At 42.6% G+C, this 21,127-nt stretch overlaps 1 protein-coding gene across 1 annotated transcript in view; it reads right to left on the bottom strand.

Moving 5' to 3' along the window:
• CSMD1 (CUB and Sushi multiple domains 1) overlaps positions 1–21,127 on the bottom strand; it is a gene marked incomplete at both ends in the record, with an annotated part of 1,981,616 nt that overhangs the window by 127,374 nt on the left and 1,833,115 nt on the right. The window contains 6 exons of the mRNA XM_080796866.1: positions 817–963; positions 5,096–5,284; positions 11,831–11,944; positions 12,998–13,078; positions 13,868–14,013; positions 16,198–16,375. Coding sequence (XP_080652992.1) covers positions 817–963; positions 5,096–5,284; positions 11,831–11,944; positions 12,998–13,078; positions 13,868–14,013; positions 16,198–16,375 — 855 coding nt within the window. The remainder of the gene's footprint in view (positions 1–816; positions 964–5,095; positions 5,285–11,830; positions 11,945–12,997; positions 13,079–13,867; positions 14,014–16,197; positions 16,376–21,127) is intronic.

The raw sequence follows: 21,127 nt of genomic DNA on the forward strand, positions 1-21,127 counted from the left end.
GCCACTGCTCAATTAAACGTAGCCGGTGGTCATCCTCCGTGGGGAAACCAACTCAGTTATCACCGTGGGAAATCATTGAGTGAGATACTTAGAAAAGTGTGGATTTTTTTTTGTCAGTAATTAAAATACATGAGGAATTCAAGTTATCTATTTTTTCTGTAGGACAGTAAAACATTAGGTGTCATACTGACAGATGTACAGAGGATCTAAAGTACATAAGCACATTGGCTGCCTTAATTAGTACAAATAGCACTGGCAGAGAATGATTGAAATACACAGGAAAGGACAAAGGAAAATGGTGATGAGGAAATATATACATCTGTAATATGTATTACTTTTGTATGTGTTTATACGTGTGTGTACATATACGTAGTCTACAAATATGAAGAGACACAAAGATAATCAGTAAAAAGACAAACTATTAATAGTACAAGATTACCACTTGTAAAATTAGTATCAGTAGGAATATCTCTACCTGTTTGTTTCCTTGGCATTAACCCTAATTTAAACTTAGCTTTATATCACATTGCTTTATCTTTTAGAGGCAATGCCTTTATTTTCCCTAAGTGAATTCGAAGCTTGATGATGTTAGCAATCATTATTAAAATATTAATCAACAAATGGTTTCTTTTCTCTGGTATAGGTTAGAGACCTCTTACTCAGAGTAATTTCCCATCATATTATTTCTATGGGAGTTAATTCTCATCCTTGGATTTTAGGTTTACATTACAAATTTCTATCTCCATTTTCTTTATTTACTGCAGATCACTTGTATTAAAAACATGTTTGCGCTGACGGTAAGCTTCACTTACGAACCTGTATACCGAATCTTGAACCCTTTTTTACTGGTTGCGTGATCAGTGGACCAGCGAAGGTATAACTGATTGCTCCTGCTTGTAAAATTCGATTGTTCAGTGTGGTTCCCACTTAAGACCACCAACAGAGGACTCTGACCGGAAGAACCTAAATAAAACAGAAAACCAAAAGAAGTTCAGTTGTGAGCTCATACCTACAATACGCAGACTACTTTTAGCTTTTTATCACATTTAGGAGTCTAAATGTACAATAGAGATTTCCATTTATTTCCACAGTAGACCGAGTTCCAAATGAATAAAGCAACAAGTAAATTCCCTGATTAAAAAACGAACAAAAGAAAATAGCCAATCAAAATCACTTCACATTAACACGTAAGACATAGATCATATGAACCTTACTATAAGATAGGAAAATTTAAGATACATGAAATTAATTTTTATCCCCATTAGTACAGACAATATTGTAAGTATAGGAGAAATACAGACTTTCATGTGATGCTGGTAGCAGGACGAAGTAGCACAGTCACTCGGCAGAGCAGTCAGTGACATACAGCACAACCGGGGGCTTCCTGGTTCTGCGAACCTCAGCCCATGGGCGCCGGTGTTATTCGGAGTCAAATGTTGGCTCCAGCATTGCTGTGGCACGGCAAAACCTAGATCCTGACTCGTATTTTGGCATTTTAGAAAAGAATGGAAAGTAATCCTATATACATCTAGAGTGAATGAGCTCGATGAACACGGATGGACGTAGGTGATTCTTAAAAGAGCATGTTGACAGCTAAGGAAGTCTAACTGCAGATAAATATGCAAATATTTAAAATAAATATGTAAATATGTAAAAATGCAAAGTGTACCATATTAAATTATGTGTGTGTGTGTGTATGTGTATGGATAGATGGGACATGATGCAGGTAGAGATGCATAATTACATCTTAGAGACAGACGGATGTTCAGAGATCAAGTAGGAACCACAGAACGTGTGCAAGCGGGACCCACCAACCCCGTCCCCTTCGGTACTGTTTCCTCCTAGGAGAGGTGCCCGTGGCGTTGGATACGCGTGGAACCCCCAAGCATCTCTGTACTCCTTGCCTCTTCAAAAAATCAGAGCCTAAGGTAAATTGGACCAAATACTAAAATTCATTACATCCAGTAATGAGTCCACATCTGTATCTTAAATTTTTTTCACCTTTTGGTACATTTGAAATTTTTAAAAAACTCAAGACACAAAGTCAGTATCTAGTAGGTAGTCAGAAGCAGCAGGTGCAGCGTGTGATGAAGTAGAATGGCCCCAGCGGCTGTAACGTGATGGCCTGGACCGACAGGAACTGCTTTCTCGAGACAGAAGCTGCATTCTCATGTCCTGGGTGTCCTGTACAGTACTGTCCTGTACACCAGCTACTCTGCTGGTGAACTCAGCGCCACCTCCTAGTCTGATGGCTCTATGGTTTTTCGGCATCCCGCAGCTCCCTCCCGGGAAGCACATTATGGGTGGGAGAACGTGGTTATCCCTGCGAGAGGCAGTGCCCGTCTCATCAGCATATGGGACTCGCTCTGAGAGTTGTACGTAGTATTTGCTTTCAAGCAAAGTGACCGAGAACCCACAACCTCTCTTAGGGGGCAGTTAAAATTATTTTTTCCAAAAGCAAACACAACATCACAGAAGTGTGTTCCTGCAAATATATACACAGTGAGGTCATACCTGTCAGGACCTCGGAGCATGACTGTATTTGGAGATAAGATCTTTAAACAGATAATTCAAGTTAAGGGAGAACCCTGGAATGAGCCCTAATCCGGCAGGACTGGAGTCCCTGCACAAGCAAGAGATCAGGACAGGGAGGCACACTGCGGGGGTGGCCATGTGAGGACATGAGGAGAGACAAGACCTTGGAGAAACCAGCCCTGCCCACACCTGCATCCCAGTCCTGGGAGGAAATACATTCTTGTTGTCGAAGCCCCCCACACCGGTACTTTGGGATGGCAGCCCTAGTCACCAAGTACAAAAACTGGTAATTCGAGATGATTCAGGCAGTGTCCGGTTTCCCTGGAGCAAAGTCGGGACAGATGAAATGCTACCTCTCAGTTTCCTGGAAGGCGTCCCATAAAAGGATGACCATACTTGATACTTAAAGAAGACTATGTGCTTTGGGGACTGGTTTTCTTGTTGTTGTCTAAAGACATGATATATATTCTAAAATAAAATATCCCTGGGAAATTAACTTGTGCTTGTAAAGTTTTAAAATGTCACTTTTCATGACAGAACCCAAGAGTAAAGCTTCAGGTATTTTTAATTCAGCAACTAATTCTTCATCACTTTCCATCTGTTCTTTCCACCTGACGCGTAACGAGCTTCCTCAAGGACTCGCCTTTAAAAGTACACATCCAGTCAGCACGCATCAAAGACCACGAGCCATAATGGAGGGTAGCTGTTCCTACCACCAACATGGAAACCATGAAGTGTTTTACAAGTGGACACCACAGTCTTTGTGTTGACACCTTTCTCAGTTGAGTTGTATAATGATTCAAGCTCTTTGTTCATTTATTTTTTTAATCGAGGATTAGCCACTACTAGAACTGCAGACAAGAATACACTCCTGGGATAATAAAGTTTAAAATCAATATTTTCCACGTTTTTTGGCAACTCAAGAGCCATAAAGGAACCAGTGTCTTACAGAAGACAGAGAGAGAGGTGCGGTAGACGTGACCCTTCAAGCAACAGAAATGCTAACACTTAAAAATATTCCTATAAAATGTTCCCCTTTCATTTTATAGACACATCTTTGAGGCTAGAACAAAGCTAACCATGGATCTCTGGTAATTTTAACAGCAAGTGCTTTGATATTACCTCTATCATCTACTTTGTCATGGGTATGATCCACCCCTATTTTGGGGAGATCCAGTTGTAAGCCCATAAGAATAAACACTGCTGTGACTGTGCTCCTGTAACTGGAAGCAGGAGAAGCACTGTCAGCTGAACCCCCATCCAACCGAGGTCAACCGAGGGGCCACGAACACATTTACAGTAATTACGTAAACACATTTAATTGCAGACAATGTGTATAAGAATACACACACACAAACACCCCCGGAAATGGGCTGCTCACCTGCCTTGGTGTGCATGTCACGTCATCGACCTCAGAACCGAGTCCACCTGCTTCCTCACTGACATAAGAATCCCATGTCTGCACTCGGCTACTATATGACTCCTCTCTATCATAAACACTACAGGAAATTCCTCAGCAGTCCACACCTGCTTCAACATACACTTAGACAAAACACTCCGAAAATGGAAATACTGTTCCTCAGCCCTCTGTTTCCATGGATGTAAGCGTGAGTTTAATTTCCAGTTTAGTGGCTCATCATCTTAGGAAATACATAAATTGATTCATGCATCACCTATCCATGTGATCAACTCGACTATGACAATTCATCGAGGAAGCAGAAGGCATGTGGACACTCACAGAATCAACTACAGCCATTTTTATTTTACTGAGTTGTTATTTTACTCAACTCAATGACAAGTTCCTCAAAACACGCAAAAGCCTTATTATTATGTACAGCCATAATTGTATCTTGGTCTAATTTTCTGGGCTATGATAATGCTTCTATACAAAGAAAAATATTAACATCATCTCCATTACAAATTGACAATTCAACCACATACGACTTGTAAGCATGGCATTGTTCTGTTAATAAGTTTGTTAGAAATGTATAAAAACATACAAGACTACAGTTGAAAACAGTATTAACATCTGGTAAGCACGTTGTATGATTTTTTAAAAGATTGCGCATTAAAGGCTTCTGTAGCATTTATCATCTAGAAATCTCTGTGACCCATTATTTTACGTAGTTCTAGTAAAATAATTGTCTCAATTGATTAAAGTATCTTTACCTCTGTTAAATTTCCTAAAATATTTTCTGCATCAATAGAATACTAGAAAGAGAGAAAGAAAGAGCCGTATGGGGTCATCTACTCTAAATCTCCACAGAAAAAAATTAAATAATAGTTCACGTAAATTCAGGACATTATCACAGTGCGTTGTTAGCATATCAATTGCTTAAAAGTTGAAACAGTAACAAAAGTATGTTCATGTTCCAGACTCTTAAGACTATACCAGGGTGGAATAATTTATTTTCTGTTCGGGGGAGATACAGTTCAACTCAAGAATATATGAAAGCCCTCGTGTAGCAAAAGCGTCATGCTGGTGTTTTTATTACACTCCGTAGACATCACTGGTTGGTAAAAAAAAAAAAAAAAAAAAAAAAAAGGCAAAGAAACTTACCATCAAATATTTCCAGGGCATCAAATTGCTTTTCACTTTGAAATGTGTCCACGAAGATGGTGATGTTGTAGTGCGGTTCCACTTTAATACTCCACGAGCATGTCTGGGAGTTAAAGTAGTTGCCCGGGTAACCGGGACTGAGGATGACTCCAGAGGACTCCGTCCGGACTTCATTCGCAGGGCATTGTGCTAACGAGAAACATGCCGGTAAAAGTCTTCCTTAACAAAGTGAACCCAACGTCAGTGGGAGAGTCTCTATCCCTGTATTTATAAGCCAGTGGCGGTGGAGGGGGAACGACCCTACTGAACTATGACCAAATGTAATACAGGGTAGAAACAGAGCAGAACAGCACTAAATGATAACGAGTCACACTTTACTAGCACTCTGTAATTTAAATGAGAATTACATACATATAGAAATGTTGTTGGGATATAAGGTGACTAGACAGATAGATAGATTGATTGATTGATTGATTTCATTTACTGTTAAGGAAATGTAGGGTCAAAGACATTATGTCACGGACACAACTCTAGGGTAGCCCAATCTGACAAAGCTGAAAAGAAGACTGGAACCTGAAAGCTTTGTTTATCTGGAAAAGGTCATGAAGCAATGCTGATCTGCCCATTGTGAGTGAAGTGGGAAGTACGGGTACAGGAATGCTTAAAACCATCCCGTACCTTCCGTCCGTAGTAACCTTCTAGGACGGAATTGCTCACACACCTTATTTTGGGGCGGGTGCATTGCAGATTTGATCTTAGGGTCCCATGTTTTCTCAACTCAACTAAAAAGCAAGATCTCACCTTTTCAATGCAATATTACAAAAACGTTGTGCAATTATATACAATAGTAGAAAAATGCATTTATTTATGCCTTTAATTATACTTGTAATTATATTTATGACAGTAAATTTTAAAAATTTGACTTGATTACTTGACACTATGATATGAGATGAGTCAGAAAGTCCCGGGCTGAAAGCCATATCGGATATCTGGGTTGTAACAATGTGATTTCTAAAGGATGAATTTATCAAAACGAATCACTAATGAGTTTATCATTATGAATGAATCATTAAGATAGTGCGAACACACTGACATACTTTTTTCCCTCCTGCTTTCCTTTTTTTCTTTATTCAACTACTTTTAAGGTAATCAAAATAAAACTGATCTGCTTAGGTATGAACACGCAAAAGAAAATCACCAGACTCCTAATTAGTAATTTATTTAATTGATAATTTAATTATCTTTCAGAAATAATTTATTTATACAACCATTAAGAAAAAATTATATCATTTATTAATAATGATTCAAATTTAACAGAGATATAGCAAAACAATTTGTAAATTTTAAAGTTAAATGATCAGCTTTTCGTTCATGAGAAAGGACTTTCATTACAGGAAATGTGTCTTATTTGTTGAATTATCTCCTTTTAATTAACTAAAATTATATTATTAAATTTAATTAATTAATTTCATCTTATTTTAATTAATTAAATTTATATTAGTAATACATAAATTTTGAAATGATTTCCCAAAAAGATGAGTGAAGTTGATGTAATATGTTTTGATTCAAGTAACTATTAAAAGGAAATTTTTCCTTTTTTAAAAAATTTACCTTAGTGTTCTTATTCAGATGTACCTTAAATTTACAAAATGTTTAGGCATAAGATCACTAATAATGAAATATTTCCTAGAACCTTTTTGACAAAGAAGTATTTTAGGTAGATTTTTAAGAATATTTATAATGTTGGGGCACCTGCATGGCTCAGTGGGTTAAGCCTCTGCCTTTGGCTCAGGTCATGATCTCAGGGTCCTGGGATTGAGCCCCGCATCGGGCTCCTGCTTCCCCCTCTCTCTGCCTGCCTCTCTGCCTACTTGTGATCTCTTTCTGTCACATAAATAAATAAAATCTTAAAAAAAAGAATATTTACAATGTTAAACTGGGTAGCCCTTGTGGTTGCCTACTTCTGATCTCTGTCTGTCAAATAAAGCCAAAACACTCAGAGTAAAACAATTTTGTTTTAATTTCTATATACAGTAGGGTGGTGAAGTCACTCAGTGAAATATATTACGCCCTTTCAAAAATGAACACTTTGGCATTTTTTAAGAGAACACAGTAGAAGACAACTAGCCTTGCATCCGCGTGCATATGTGTAGGGCCTGGAGCTTTAGAATGTCCACTGACCTGCTTGACTTCACAGTGAGACTATGAGTGTTCCTCGGCCGTGATGTAACCAGACAGCAGCAAAGCTACTTGTCAGGGTCGTAATCAGAGAGACACGCAAACCCTTTCCTTCGGTCTGAAGCACTACACAGGCAGAAGGCGTTTCCACACCCACGATGCACGGACCACCTCCTGCCTCCTCCTGACTAAAGCCGCTGCAGCTCCAGCACAGTTCATTCTGTGCTATTACACCCGAAAACATTTAGCCCAAATCGCTGACTTCTGATTTCATCACCACCACTATCGTTATTAGGCAACACTGGAAGTTCCGGTCATCTAGAACTGGAAACTGACCGCCACATTGCCGAAATCCACCTGCAGAGCCGGAGTCCGTGCCAGGCCGGGAAAGGAGTGAGTGGTGATGAGTCAGAAGCGGAATCTCAAGCATGCCTAGTCTCACTCCCTCCGTTCTCCCCAAAATGCTGCTTCTATTGCTGGGAGAAGAAGGAATGAAAATATAACTGAAACGATGTGCTTCCTTTTTCTTACAACACTTATTATTTTTTCCAGACACACGTATTGGTTTAAAATGCACTTGAGTATATCTCCCTGGGAGCGAACGTGGTTTTGATTCATTTGTGTCTCTTGCTCCTTCATACGTGCCTAGACCTTCCTGGGCCTTGCTATAAAGTGTTGCTAGAAGCAGCGCCCAGCCACGGTGGGAAGTTTCAGAGACCACAGGCTCTCCCCGAGCCAGGCTGTTCATTCTCTACCAACACTCACACTTAAAACACAGCCCTGTCTCTGCAGGGGACCCTGACTACCTCCCGCTGGGGGAAGCATCTGTTGGAGGTTCCCATCAAAGGCAGCTCTGAAGGCACGTGCCTCTCTGAGACAGGCACCTGAATTCTGAGTCACCACACCTCCACAAGAAGTTATTCCTTCAGCTTGTTTTTGAAGAAAAAACAAATGTGAGGCTTAAAACCAAAGCATATTATTTGAAGCATCTTTCAGGGCTTCAGCAAAAGTAATGCAATCAAATGTTAGGATTTATAAACAATGAAAACTAATTCTTAAAAGCACCTGTAGGTCCCAGAGAATTGTGAAAAGAGAACCCTACAGACCGGTGGGAAAGGTGTCTCCGGGAGCCGTTGATCTGTGTCTAACGATCATCCTTGAGCTCTCCAAGAAGTGCTCATTATTCGAAGGGCACTGGTTGTCTTTAGTGTTCACTGAAAATACATGTTCCTTATTAAAAAAAAGTAAAAAGTGATGATTAGCTCTATAAAAATTCTTAGACCCCAGTTCCCGGGTACAGAAGCTCCTGTGCTGAGACCCCTCCAGACTCTGCACCGAGTACCTCTTCCCTTGACTCTTCACCTGTCCTCTTTCTATACTAAAGGATACAGATTGGAATTCTTCACAATACTATATTTGCAATGCTAAATCTAAGTAAATGTTTCCCTGGGTTATATAAGCTCTTCTAGCATACGATAAAAGCCAAAGAGAGGATCATGAGTGCTTCTGATCTATAGCAGGTCCGTCAGAAACACAGATGACAAGTTGGCTTTGGGACGGGCCTCCGAACTGGGAGCAGTCTTTTGGGACTGAGCCCTTGACCTGTGGGGTCAGACACTGTCTCCAGGCAGAAAGTGTCAGAATTGATTTCAACTGTAGGGCACTCAGCTCATGTTTGGAGAGACTGGGAGAATTGCTTGGCGGTTCTGGAAAACAGTCCAGACCCTCATTCAATGTTTCCTAAATTAAGATGAGCATCCGACGAGGTGTACCTGCATGGGATGCTAATTTTCAAGGAACGATCTGTTCCCACTGTTCCCAAGGAACAATCAATCACCCTAAAAGTGGTGATAATTTTCATTTTTTTAGATTTCTTTTAAAGATTTTATTTATTTATTTGATAGAGACAGAGAGAAAACAACCACAAGCAGGGAGCGCTGCAGAGGGAGAGGAAGAAGCAGGCTTCCCACTGAGCAGAGAGCCTGATGCGGGGCTCGATCCCAGAACCCTGAGATCACAACCTGAGCCGAAGGCAGAGGCTTAACCCACTGAGCTACCCAGGCACCTCTGGAGACAATTTTCAAAGCAGAACTTAGTAGGACTCATAACTCACACAATTTTCCACGAATAATTTATCAGGAGATTGCCTACTCCCTCCCCTTGAGACCAACCAAATAATTTTAGAAAGTATTGGAAGAATGATTATCATTAAATGATTATTTGATTAAAGACATCTGAGCCCCTAGTCATTTTTCTTAAAGAATGCATTTAGGGAATGTATTTTCTTAAAGAATGTATTTAGATAACTCTTGGTTTGTTTTAAAGATATTTACTCCTGAATGGAAACAGTAGAGAACTACGTTGTCCTCTGTAGTAACTGCTGGGTGTTCAGTAGGACATGGGAACTCGGTCTGAGCAGAGAGAATGTGTCTTGTTAGCAGAATCCTCCCTGCAACTGTGTGAGAGCCAAGTAATTTAGAGAATGATGCTCATGTTGTGCTGATTTACTCAGTTCCTGGACTGTCATGAATTAATTTCATTTAAATAAAAATAAGGTTAATCTTGGGGATAGCCAACATAATAAAGTAATTTTTGCTCTTCTTGAAGTAGCATATTAAATAAATATGTATGCCTTTCTTCACTCATCAACTAAGACTACACTTGCTTGAAATCATCTATGCTGAGCAATTTTAGGCTGTTTGTTGGAATTAAGATGTGCCCTAAAAATGTGAAGTTTTACCTCAGGTGATTTCTATGTAAAATGGAAAAAGATGAATATTTTATATCCCCTTGCACCTTGAGGGAAAAAAAGAAACCACTGTAGATGGTTGTTGCTGATGTAATATGGTACGGACACACCGATTTGTTCCTAAAAAGTAATGATTCAGTCTCCTGACTTATCACCCCGAGCGGTGCCCCAATTTTAAATGAGGCAGGTGTGGGCAAAGTGCCAGTGACTTCTAGAACTGTGTGGGTCCTCCGAGTGGTTAAAGCATCCCGTGGACCGAAGAGTGTGTACTTCTGAGGGAATGGTCTTTGCCCACACCCACCTGTGCTCCCCGAGGTACAATCTGAAAGCAATGTTTCTTAGAATTAGTCTGAGCTGTCATGGTTATTTAAGACCACTTAATTTTCTTTCTTCCAGATTTTCTTCAGATGCTGAAAATTGCCTCCCTCCCCCCAGGTCGCTAGGATTCCGCCTCATTCATGAGGAGGACGCAGGAAGTGAGCCCACATTCTAAGAGACTCCATTCAAGCATGGGGGCACATGCAAAACCAATACTAGCACAGTGCAAAGGAAGTTAATTCTTAGTGGGGCTGATAATTCACATTATAACACCTGTAATGATCCACTTAATGTTCTCTGCATCTTCACAAAAATCTCACAAATGAGGCCAATCGACCATCCTCCTTACACTCGATGCCCAAGGGATTAATGATTCACCTGTGGTCACTTGTTGGGGGTCTACACTGAGTCACTGGGTCTTCTTTTCCTAAATTTTGGGGCCTTTTAGGTGCTTATATGATAATGTTCAAATTCCTTGAAACGGGGGTGGTTCCATTCTTTAAATGAACTGAATGTTTATTGTGATTTTGAAGTCACAAAATCAAAACTATTCTAATTTGGAAAGCTTTCCGATTGGCCAAACCATGACACTTCTAACTCATATTGAGATATTTTAGCGTACTTATATTTTTTCAACTGTTTATTGTCCCAATACTACTTGAGAGTAGAAACTTTCAAGTAGATTTAAAGTGATCTACTTAAATGCTTCAACCAGTTAAATCAATAGATTCAGCCTCAAATCTTGTACTATTGTGTATTTTCTGTTATTGCATATGCTCTATGTGTTTTAAAGACGTGTGAATGTATGAAATATGTGCATTTTATTGTATGCAACCTATGTGCATTTCAATGCTTATAAATTTTACAGGAAAAATAGTAAGCACTAGATAATTTTGCGGATACTAATGTATTTGGAGGGAAGTGTCGTGATGCCTGTAATTTGCCTTGAAATGCATCAAAAGTAACAATAATGGATGGATAGAAAGATAAGAGACACACGACTAAGGATATATAGAGCACAGTGAAGGTGCAGCCTCGGTGGTAGGTATTCAGACCGTTATTTCTAAATTATTTTTTTAAAGATTTTATTTATTTATTTGACAGAGATCAGAAGTAGGCAGAGAGGCAGGCAGAGAGAGAGGAGGAAGCAGGCTCCCCGCTGAGCAGAGAGCCCGACGCGGGGCTCGATCCCAGGACCCCGAGATCATGACCTGAGCTGAAGGCAGAGGCTTAACCCACTGAGCCACCCAGGCGCCCCTATTTCTAAATTATTTTAACTTAGCCATGTATTTGAAAAATTTCTGGTAAGCTACTGGGGAAGAAAAGACCTCTTATTTGATATGCTTTTGATTTGTACTTTACGCGTAGCCGAAGGAGAAAGGTAATTAGGTATCTGTTGGCAGGGAACCTGATTTGCAAGGAGATCGTGCCACAGAGATCCAGTTCAGAACTCTACGGGAAACGCGCAGGCCACCGCGAGCTGTGCATACCTTCACACGTTGGGAGAGCACCTTCAAACTGCAGCTGGGCACTGAGCTTACAGGTCAGGGTGTCCGTCCCGGACAGCGTGTACCCAGGATGGCACTGGTACTTCACGAAGTCCCCTGCAAGAGCCAGCAGAGCACACCTGGGACTGCGTTTCCATGACACACCCGTGAGTGAGGGCAGGAGGGGTCGAGATGGCCACCTACTGAGTGATGTCAGTGAGCAATCCACTTCTGGACCCACATCGGTATTCATTTCTAGTTTGTGTAATCAAAGGGGACTGTTGTCACTTCTTGACTTATAAAAACGCTGTCTTCCCAGATACCAGACAGCGCACGGGGCAGGTTTTGTCACAGACTGATGTGTCTGCGGTCCTGCCCCTTCCCCCCATTACTATTCAAAAAAAGAAGGCCAATTGGGATTGCTTGGGATTCACGGATGTAGCACAGAACGGCTTCGATGCATCCAGAGAGGGCTAACCTGCGACCTTGGCCTAATTAGCACAATGTTCCCATTAACGGAGCCATTAGGAGGAGAGCGGGAACTGGGTCACGTGGTTTGATCAGTGGTCTGAACCTCGGGGGGAGAACACGGTGTTGTGTTTGTAGTCGAGACAGAGAAATCCTGGGTCACAGTAATTACACCACAGACGCGTGCCGCAGCTGGTCACCTAATGTGACCTGATGGTTATTTAATGAAACTCGCCATTAATACAGAACGATAAAGCAGAATTTCTAAATATTATCATTAAATATACTCACCAATTACATTCCAGTTTCAATGAAAGGTCAAAGTCATAGTCATCAGTATTTTAGCTACAAATGATTAAGTCCTTCTTGTGCGTGAACATCCTTTCCTAACTAAACGCAAATATCTGTTTAAGTCTGTCTCCGAAAACTTTATTTAAAAGAAAAATACACGCTAGCAAATGCTGGTGGGCCTGGTGAGGTGAGGCCATGCTCAGATGACAGAAGCAAAGTTCAAATAGCTAAAAACACACACAGCGGCAGGGGAGGAAGAAAAGCATGTTTCTTCGATGTACGAACTCCCTAGCAATGCTTTAGGACATTCTGACAAATACTCACTTACTCACGTGAGTAATTATCGCATTGAGGGGTGAGTGTTAAAAAAGCTGGGCTGAGCTAATGGTGCTGTAGCAAAGAACACATTACCTATTTCAAAATCCTCATCCTCCGTAAGCATTTCTGCCTGTGGAACCGAGGGGGGAGGTTGGCATTTCTTGAGCTGAAATGCTAAAGGGTTTATAGAAAAAAAAAAGAAAAAAAACTGCAATTACATTTGCTGAATAAACAAAATTATTACAAAAAGCATTCTGCTTCCATTGTTTTAATGCCCAAGTACACTGCAAGGTCTATGTTTGTAAATCATTGTTTTAGAACATTCTCAAGCTTACAGGATTATTTCATGCCCATGGATATGTAAAGTCAAAGGGGAAAAGGGTACAGTTTTAAAAATTCGGGCATTTAAATAAGCCACTTTACATAATTTTGGGGATTCTGGAAGGAAATGGTTCGCCCATGGCCTGGTGCCAGCTCCACATTTACATTTGCTAAGGTCCCTCTTGGAACCCCACGCTGACGACGTCCATGGGTGCAGTCCTCAGGAGATATAAGGGATTGATAACGCTTTTCTCCAAATTATTGGTTTTCAAAATCATTTAATTCCCTGTTGCCTCATCCATAACTCCGTGGCATTTGCTACCTTGACTCCTCTGCAGGCAGACACAGGAAATCTAGGAAAGGTACTAAATTGATTTCAAGGGTCTCCATATCTGAGTCTCACCAGCAATACGCTTCTCTTGGAATGAGTCCAAGCTTACCACACACCCGATGTGCCATCTACAAACAGCATGAAGCAAAAGAGGGTCACAGGGACCTCTGGCACCGAAAGCAAGAAAGTCCCAGAAGGCTCTCGCTTGGCAAGATCAAAGAACTCTAGCTGGTAAGGAGCCATATGTCAACACTACCAGGAGAACCAAATGGAATTCTTCGCCTTAATCGACAAGGTGAGAATGCACTGACCGTGAAAATTGAGAACAAAGAAGCCTCCGTTGGAAAAGTCGCTGTGGAACTTGAGCAGGACCTGGTTGGTGGAGCTGTATGCCGTTTCCAGGGCTGTGTTGCCACTGAAAACTCCCAGCTGAGGTGAGTTCTGGTCGGGCCCATCCCTAGGAAAGAGAGAAGTTCGAGGAGAAAGTTCCTAATCACAGCTGAAACCAACAACCATTTTCTTTCAACACGTGGCTTCCATCCTGGCCCAAGCAGCTTGGTCTGAGCCTGGGCTCCAGGGGACGGAGCTGGTGCTCACACCTGGAGATCCTGGGGCTGACTTTGCTCACCCCACTGCAGACCTTTTCAGAGCCCTAACAGAGACACGTTACTGCCTCTAGTGACTGTAATACCATGTATCAGCTGCCTTTCAAACATCCATGTTTGAAAGTCTCAATTCCGTGGTGTCTCTTTAACGATGGGTGAAATTTATGGAGATCTTTCTACTGAAGTACAAAGTTTTTAAGACTTTGTTAAAAAGGAAATGACAGTGTGAAGGTCCAGTTACTTGCCCCAGGATAGCAAAGCAACACTTAATTGCACTTTCCGCTACTCTTGGAGTCAATGTTTAAGCCAATCATTCAGAAATATTCAGCATCAATAAGGTCCCACGGAAGGTCTCCATCAGTGCCCAGCCCCCCCCACCCCCCACCAAGATGACGTAATCTGCATGATGAGACCGCCAGCCCCTCCCCCTCAGGGAAGGTGACCTTGCCTGAAACAATCCTTTCTCCTGCTAATAACGTCTTGCCCCACCTTCTTCCTATAAGAATCTTCCATTGTGTACACCTAACTCCTCTGAGCGCCTCTCTCCTGCCCGGTGGAGGGCTAACCTGATTCAGGAATCGATAAATAAAGCCAATTAGATCTTCAAATTTACTCAGTTGAACTTTTGTGTTTTTAACAAACTGAATAAAATACTACCGTCGTGTGGACACTGTGTTTAGAAACAGCGAGTGTTTAATGTCACAAAGTTCACCAGCCTCCTTGGCCTCTTTCTCATTAGGGCTCTGACAATGGACACTTCACTTGGTTGATTATGAGGAGCTCTTGCTTCTACCTGCTGACTCTATCGGTTCATCCAGGTGAAAGGGCTGGTGGTATGACGTTGTGGTTCTTGGTCTGCCTTGCTCTCGGAAGAGCAGCTCCACAAAACCAATTTAATATTTCAGGTTCCCCACTCCTCCTCATCCCTTGGCCGCTGGTTCTGCCAATCTCTCCTCCCTGCAAGAGTTACTTCTAGAGCCTCTGAAGCCGGCCTCCCTTCTTGCCCTCACTTGATACATTTCCCACAAAACAAGACTGGGAATTCTGCAGCCAGTGACTCCCCTTCCTAAAACCCTAGCAAATCCTCATCTTTCTTAGAACTAAGCCTGGGATCTTCCATGTGATTTATAAGTTCCTGTACTCTCTGTCCTGCTCACTTGGACCCCATAAAACCCATTCCTGACACCTTCCAGTACCCAGAAGTCACCTGTCCCCTCGCTGTACAGGTTTTCCAATATCCACGATAACCCTTACCATTTACACCAACTTTCTACACCAGCCTCCGAGGCACACACACATGCATACCACATTGTTACCTCCCATAAATCCGTAGTTTTCATGGAAATATTTTCTGGCAGCACATCCTGCTTTTCAAGCCTGGGTCAAGCTCACCTCCTCACACCCCACTGGTCCTCCCTCCTTCTCCCATTGTAGTATCACAGAGGACTTGTCAATCTCTGTGTCCCCTATAACCTCTCACTTCCAAAAGCAAAGGTAGGGTAGTCATTCCCAAGGATGTGAAAATGTAGCCAAGGTTCAGGTAAGTAACTTAACCAAGACCACATGACTCCTTGGAAAGAGAACCAGAACCCAAAGCCCCAGGCCTGAGCTGGCTCAGTGTCACTTCCCGCACATCATATGGACGGGCAGTCCTGCCGTGTGTACAGAGGATGGCGGGAGGGCTGTGTGTAATTATCTCTTCAATATTTCCAGGAGCACCGAATTCTTATCATGGCAAAGATTCCTAACCAACTTTTCTTTTATAAAAAAAGAAAAATCGCACTTAAAAAAAAAATGTATAATCCAATTACGTTGGGGTAATCTGTATTCAGAGGAATCCTGAATTAACAAAATGCAAACATGTCACGTGACATTTATTCTCTATATCACTTGATTTCCTTGGTAAATATCCTTTCCAATATCTACCTAAAAACTTCACTTCTTAATGTGTAATCTGACATCAAAGCCCCATGTCCGTGGTTGCAAGAACGGTTTGACACAATCACAGATGAGTTCACACGGAAAGGCTCCCCTACCAGACAGCAATGTAATCATTCACGGCTTCCGTCTGTAGCAACGTGAAGTTGATGTAGACCCCGTGGCCGGGAGGGACGGTGATCAGCCAAATGCAGTCCTTCAGGATTGGGTACTCGTCTGGAAATCCAGGGGAATAAATGGTACCATTCTGAGATGTTACATTATATCCACAAGGAGCTGAAAAGGAAGCAAAGAAAATTAAGCCCCAATACAGTCAACTTTAGAAAGGACACACTTAAACATTTCTAAGTCTCTAAAGTCCCTTTGCCAAAATTTTCCTTATGAGAAATAATGGTGAAATATTTCTCAGTAGCTACTTTGGCAAAGTAATTCCCCTAAAGTCTTAAAACCTTAGAAGAATTATACTTCTAAACTAAGTTATCTAAGTTCCATTTAATATATTCTCCAAACACTCAAAATCCTTTCAAGATAAAGTCATTCCCATGTAATTAAAAAAAAAAAAAAAAAAAAAAAAGCCCTTACTCGGTCACTCAGTTATCTTCTGTGACCAAGCTAATGATCCATTGTGCTATGTGATATGAGGAATTACATGGAAATGATGTGTAAATAAATCATGGAAATTGTGTTGTTGTTTTAAGTGAGATTTCTAAAACATATTTAACTGCCTAAAAGGGTGGTATCCAAGTCTATCTGCCTAAATAAAAAAATTATCAATTCTTGGCAGATCTATCCCTGAAGAAACGAGAGAAAATGATATACGTGGTGTTTTCTTGAAGCGTTTCCTCCTCTCACCAGCTTTCCTCTCTGCCAAGACTCACAATCCCTAATCAGCCTATTTTATTTTACTTAATGAATTGGTATTTTCTGTTGCCATGGCAATTATTTTGTCTTATCTAGGGGAAAATGAAGTGACTACATATTAGCAGCATAATCTGAGACACATTACAACACTCGGAGAGCGGGATGATGCATCAAAGTCACAAACGAAGTAGACTTTTTAATCAACCAAACTCTGCTAGAGGGGGTCGGGGTGCCTGCCACCAGCACGAATCTTCAGGGGCTTTCGAAGACTTGTTATGAAAGGTGCCGAATTTAGGTGGCAAAACTGGCCAAAGTACATAGTAAAACGAGAGAAACGAACCTTCAGTAGAAAACAGTGAGCGATGACATGGCACGAGGCGGTACATGGTACGCTGCTGTGTTCATCACACAGAGGCATAGGTATGTCTAAGGGGTTGGGGAATGTTCCAGTGGAAAATACATTGAATCTGCCCCAGATTTTAGACAGAGTCATCAGGAGAAGGCGCCGTGGAGAACATTTTAGAATTGTTACGGCATGAATATTGATAAGTGGGTTTGGAGGCAGGCCCCAAACCTTGCTTTGTAAACTAGCAAAGCGAAGCACAGGGACAGCTATAATTTGTGAAATGGGGCCGTGATCTAGTCTGGGGTCATCAGGAGCTAGTCAGTGTCCCCAGAAGATGTCATACTGTGTCTCACCTCCAAACTTCATGCAAGTGTTCACTCTGTATGAAACGTTCAAAGGCTTTCCTCCTACTCTGCTTCCCGGCTGAGCCGGTCCACTTCTTCTAAGCTCGACTCCAATGTCCTTCCTCCTTGAAGGCAGCTTGGCTCTGGCCGGCCACGTTTGTTCCGCTGTCATGGGGCTATCTGCTCTCACCACCCGCGGGTCAGCGGCTAGAAGTCAGGGACGGTGGTCCTTTTCACCCTTACCCACAGTCCACTCCCAGGACTCCCCAGGGCCGAGCTCATATCACAATAAATAAGAGACAGTAAAGAGCGGATAGGCTGACACGGGGTGAGACAGTCCCCAGAGAGGATTTCAGTACCGAGTGCACTGACGGGCGGGGCCGGCATGCCTCCTGTGGACGTGAGGGTCTGCACCTGCTCCTGACTGACAATCTGTAATCTCCAAGGCTTCCCAAGTGCATTTTGACCTTTCAGGGTGAATCTTATACTCGTATAACCGCATTCAACATAGGCGCACCCTTCCCAATGGTGAAAAAACACACGACAAAACAAACGTAAAGGATAAAACCTTTCGAAGGGCAAAAGAAACAATACGGTGATTCCCTTGGGAGGACACATTTCTGGCTTCTGGTGTTCTTTATGTCACTTAATAGCTGTAGGACGTTGAACAAAGATATCCTTGCCATGATTTTTGTGCGGTAGTCAAATAACAAGTCCACCATTCACGTATTCGAGGAGTATTTGCTGAGAGTGTATCACGGACCAGGACGTGTGGGGTTAGAGCGGGGGACAGAGAGGAGAAGGAAGTGATGGAGAAGCTATCGAGCAAATGCTGAGTACAAAAGTCTACTTGTGCAAGTCCGATGAGGGAAAGAACAAGCCCTACTTGTCACGTGAGCTAATAACGTTCCATGAATGCACGTAACATTCCTGGAGGCAAACGCTGCTGTGGACTCTGGAGAGGAGAAAAGAGGATCCTAAGAAACATGAGGGGAAGTTTCCTTCACTTCCCCTGAGCGGTCTGTGCTCAGAGAAGGTTTTACCCTCCCTGCCATGGCCCCAAAGGCATATTTAGATTTCCACGTCTGGGCGGAAAGCCACCCGAAGTCCACAGGGACAGAGGATGTGGGATCTAAGGTGGCGTGAATCCTGAGGTGATCAGTCATTAAGCCGCTGTGAGGGGCACCTGGTCACCGGAGGATCGGCACAGCCCAGCCAAGCCGGGCACCTCGAAGCCCCTCACTGCCAGCTGGGAGCCTGGCCACAGAGCGACAAGGGAGGCCGCCAGCTGGCCGGACAGAGCACATCGGCATACTAGGCGCTACGCTTCACAATCAGACGTGACGTGGGTGTCAGACTGTCCCCCACCCCAGGAGCTGAAGAGTCACTAGACACACAGCCGTTCTTGTATTTGGGAGTGCACACTGTGATGTTGTGATTTCTAGTAAGAAACAAATATTCAGTCTTCCTCCCTGCTCTTGGCATACGCTCTGGGCTCTGCAAACGTTGGATAAAAGCTTAGGGATAAAACACATAAAGGCATCCTTCATTATTCATAACAAGACCCTTTCGATCACACCTGAGCTGTTAATAAGGTGACTAGGAAAGCACCCAGGGATGGCGCTAGTTGCCGGGGAACCAGGCAAGTAATGAGAGGATGGGAAATCTCAGCCCCATCATTAACCTTCACAGAACTGAGGAGCTGGAGGTCAACTTAATTCCCACTGGCCAGCGATTTAATCATCATACATCTGTAATGAAGACTCCATAAAAACCCCAAAGTTTGGGGTCTGGAGAACTTCTGGCTTGGTGAACACTTGGGCAGCTGGGAGGATGGTTCTCCTGGAGAGAATATGACGTTCTGCTCCCCTTCCAGCCCACCTCGTCCTCTGCACCTCCTCCATCTGGCTGTTTCTGAGTTATAGCCTCTGTACTGATCTGTAACCTTTTTTTTTTTTTTTTAAGATTTTATTTATTCATTTATTTGACAGAGAGAGACAGAGGAAAAAGAAGCAGGGGGAGTGGGAGAGGGAGAGGCAGTTTCCCCATCCAGCAGGAGCCCGATGTGGGGCTCCATCCCGGGACCCTGGAATCATGACCCGAGCTGAAAGCAGAGGCCTAACAACTGAGCCACCCAGGTGCCCCTGATCTGCAATCTTGTACGTTCAACATTTTCCTGGGTTCTGTGAGTTGCTCTAGTAAACTCATGCAGTAGGAGGAGGGAGTCATGGAGACCTTCTGAATTACAGCCAGTCAATGAGGGGCACCAGTGACAATCCGGACTTGGGACTAGCATCCAAACTGGGGCAGGGCAGGGGCAACCTTGTGGGACTGGGATTTTCCCTGGTGGGATCAGAAGCTCTCCTCGGGGAGAATATCCAGCAGTGGCACCCACTGGCGTGGCGGCCAGGAGGGTCAGAGGGAGCGCTGTCTACGACTCTCGACACGCACGTGTGTTAAGAATAGGTTGGGAGAAAGGACCGCTGTGTGAGGTCCGGTTAATGAGAAAGAGTTCTCAGGTTATTTCTGCATGCAATTCTCCAGGGAAAAATATGTACATGAAGATGGTTAAGTTGTCCACTTGTAGCAAATTCTAGAGCCAGCATTAGGTATGCTGACTATGACGGAGGTGATGTCTTACCTGAATGTGGAGTTTGTTCAGTGCCTACTTTAATGTAAAATGTCCTCTACCTCATCCTCACTGCCTACCCCACTCCACTGGACAGGGCGTTGCTGCCATATCACTGTGGATTCTGTTCACCTCACCGTTGTTTGAGGACGTGAGCTTTTAGGCGGCTCATACAAAAAGTGATGGGTGTGTCTCACCCATTCCTGCCCATGGGAAGCCAGGGCCAGAAGATATTGGAAGATGAGCTGGTGGGCAGGGTGGACCTCAGCACAGGGAGGTGGAGACTCACCATTACTTCATTCCACCTGGGGCTAGACTTGGGAAAAGTCAAGGGGTGCCAAGACATGTCTTTATTGGGATTTTCCTCCACTTAAACGTGTACAAAGTGACTGTCTCTGAATTGAGAAGGATAGAAAGAGCTTAAGTGATTTCAATCAGAAATTAAATTTTAAAAGCCCTAAATATCACTAGGACAGTTACAAATAATTTACACATGGTTTTCTCTAGGATTATATTAAGATTTCTGCCTACCCTCTAACAGGAGGCTGAAGAAAAGCCTAGAGTACTGAACAACAAGGACCTACATTTGGCATGAGTGTTTACGAATTTTAAACTCTTGACTGTTAACATAACCAGGACCTGAACGCCTGATCTCACCGGGTGTGTGGAGCTCTACAGGTATTTTTTACCTATTTTTTTTTTTCCTTCAATAACTTTGGTTTCCTTATGATGCTTTTAAGATAGAGGGACATAATGTACTCTATCTTAGGGAGTGTTTCATAATGGAAATATTTAAAATAATATTTATAAGATAAATATTTTATATACATATCATAAATAGTATATAC

The sequence above is a fragment of the Martes martes genome (assembly GCF_963455335.1).
Source record: "Martes martes genome assembly, chromosome: 2".
NCBI classification, from domain to species: domain Eukaryota; kingdom Metazoa; phylum Chordata; class Mammalia; order Carnivora; family Mustelidae; genus Martes; species Martes martes.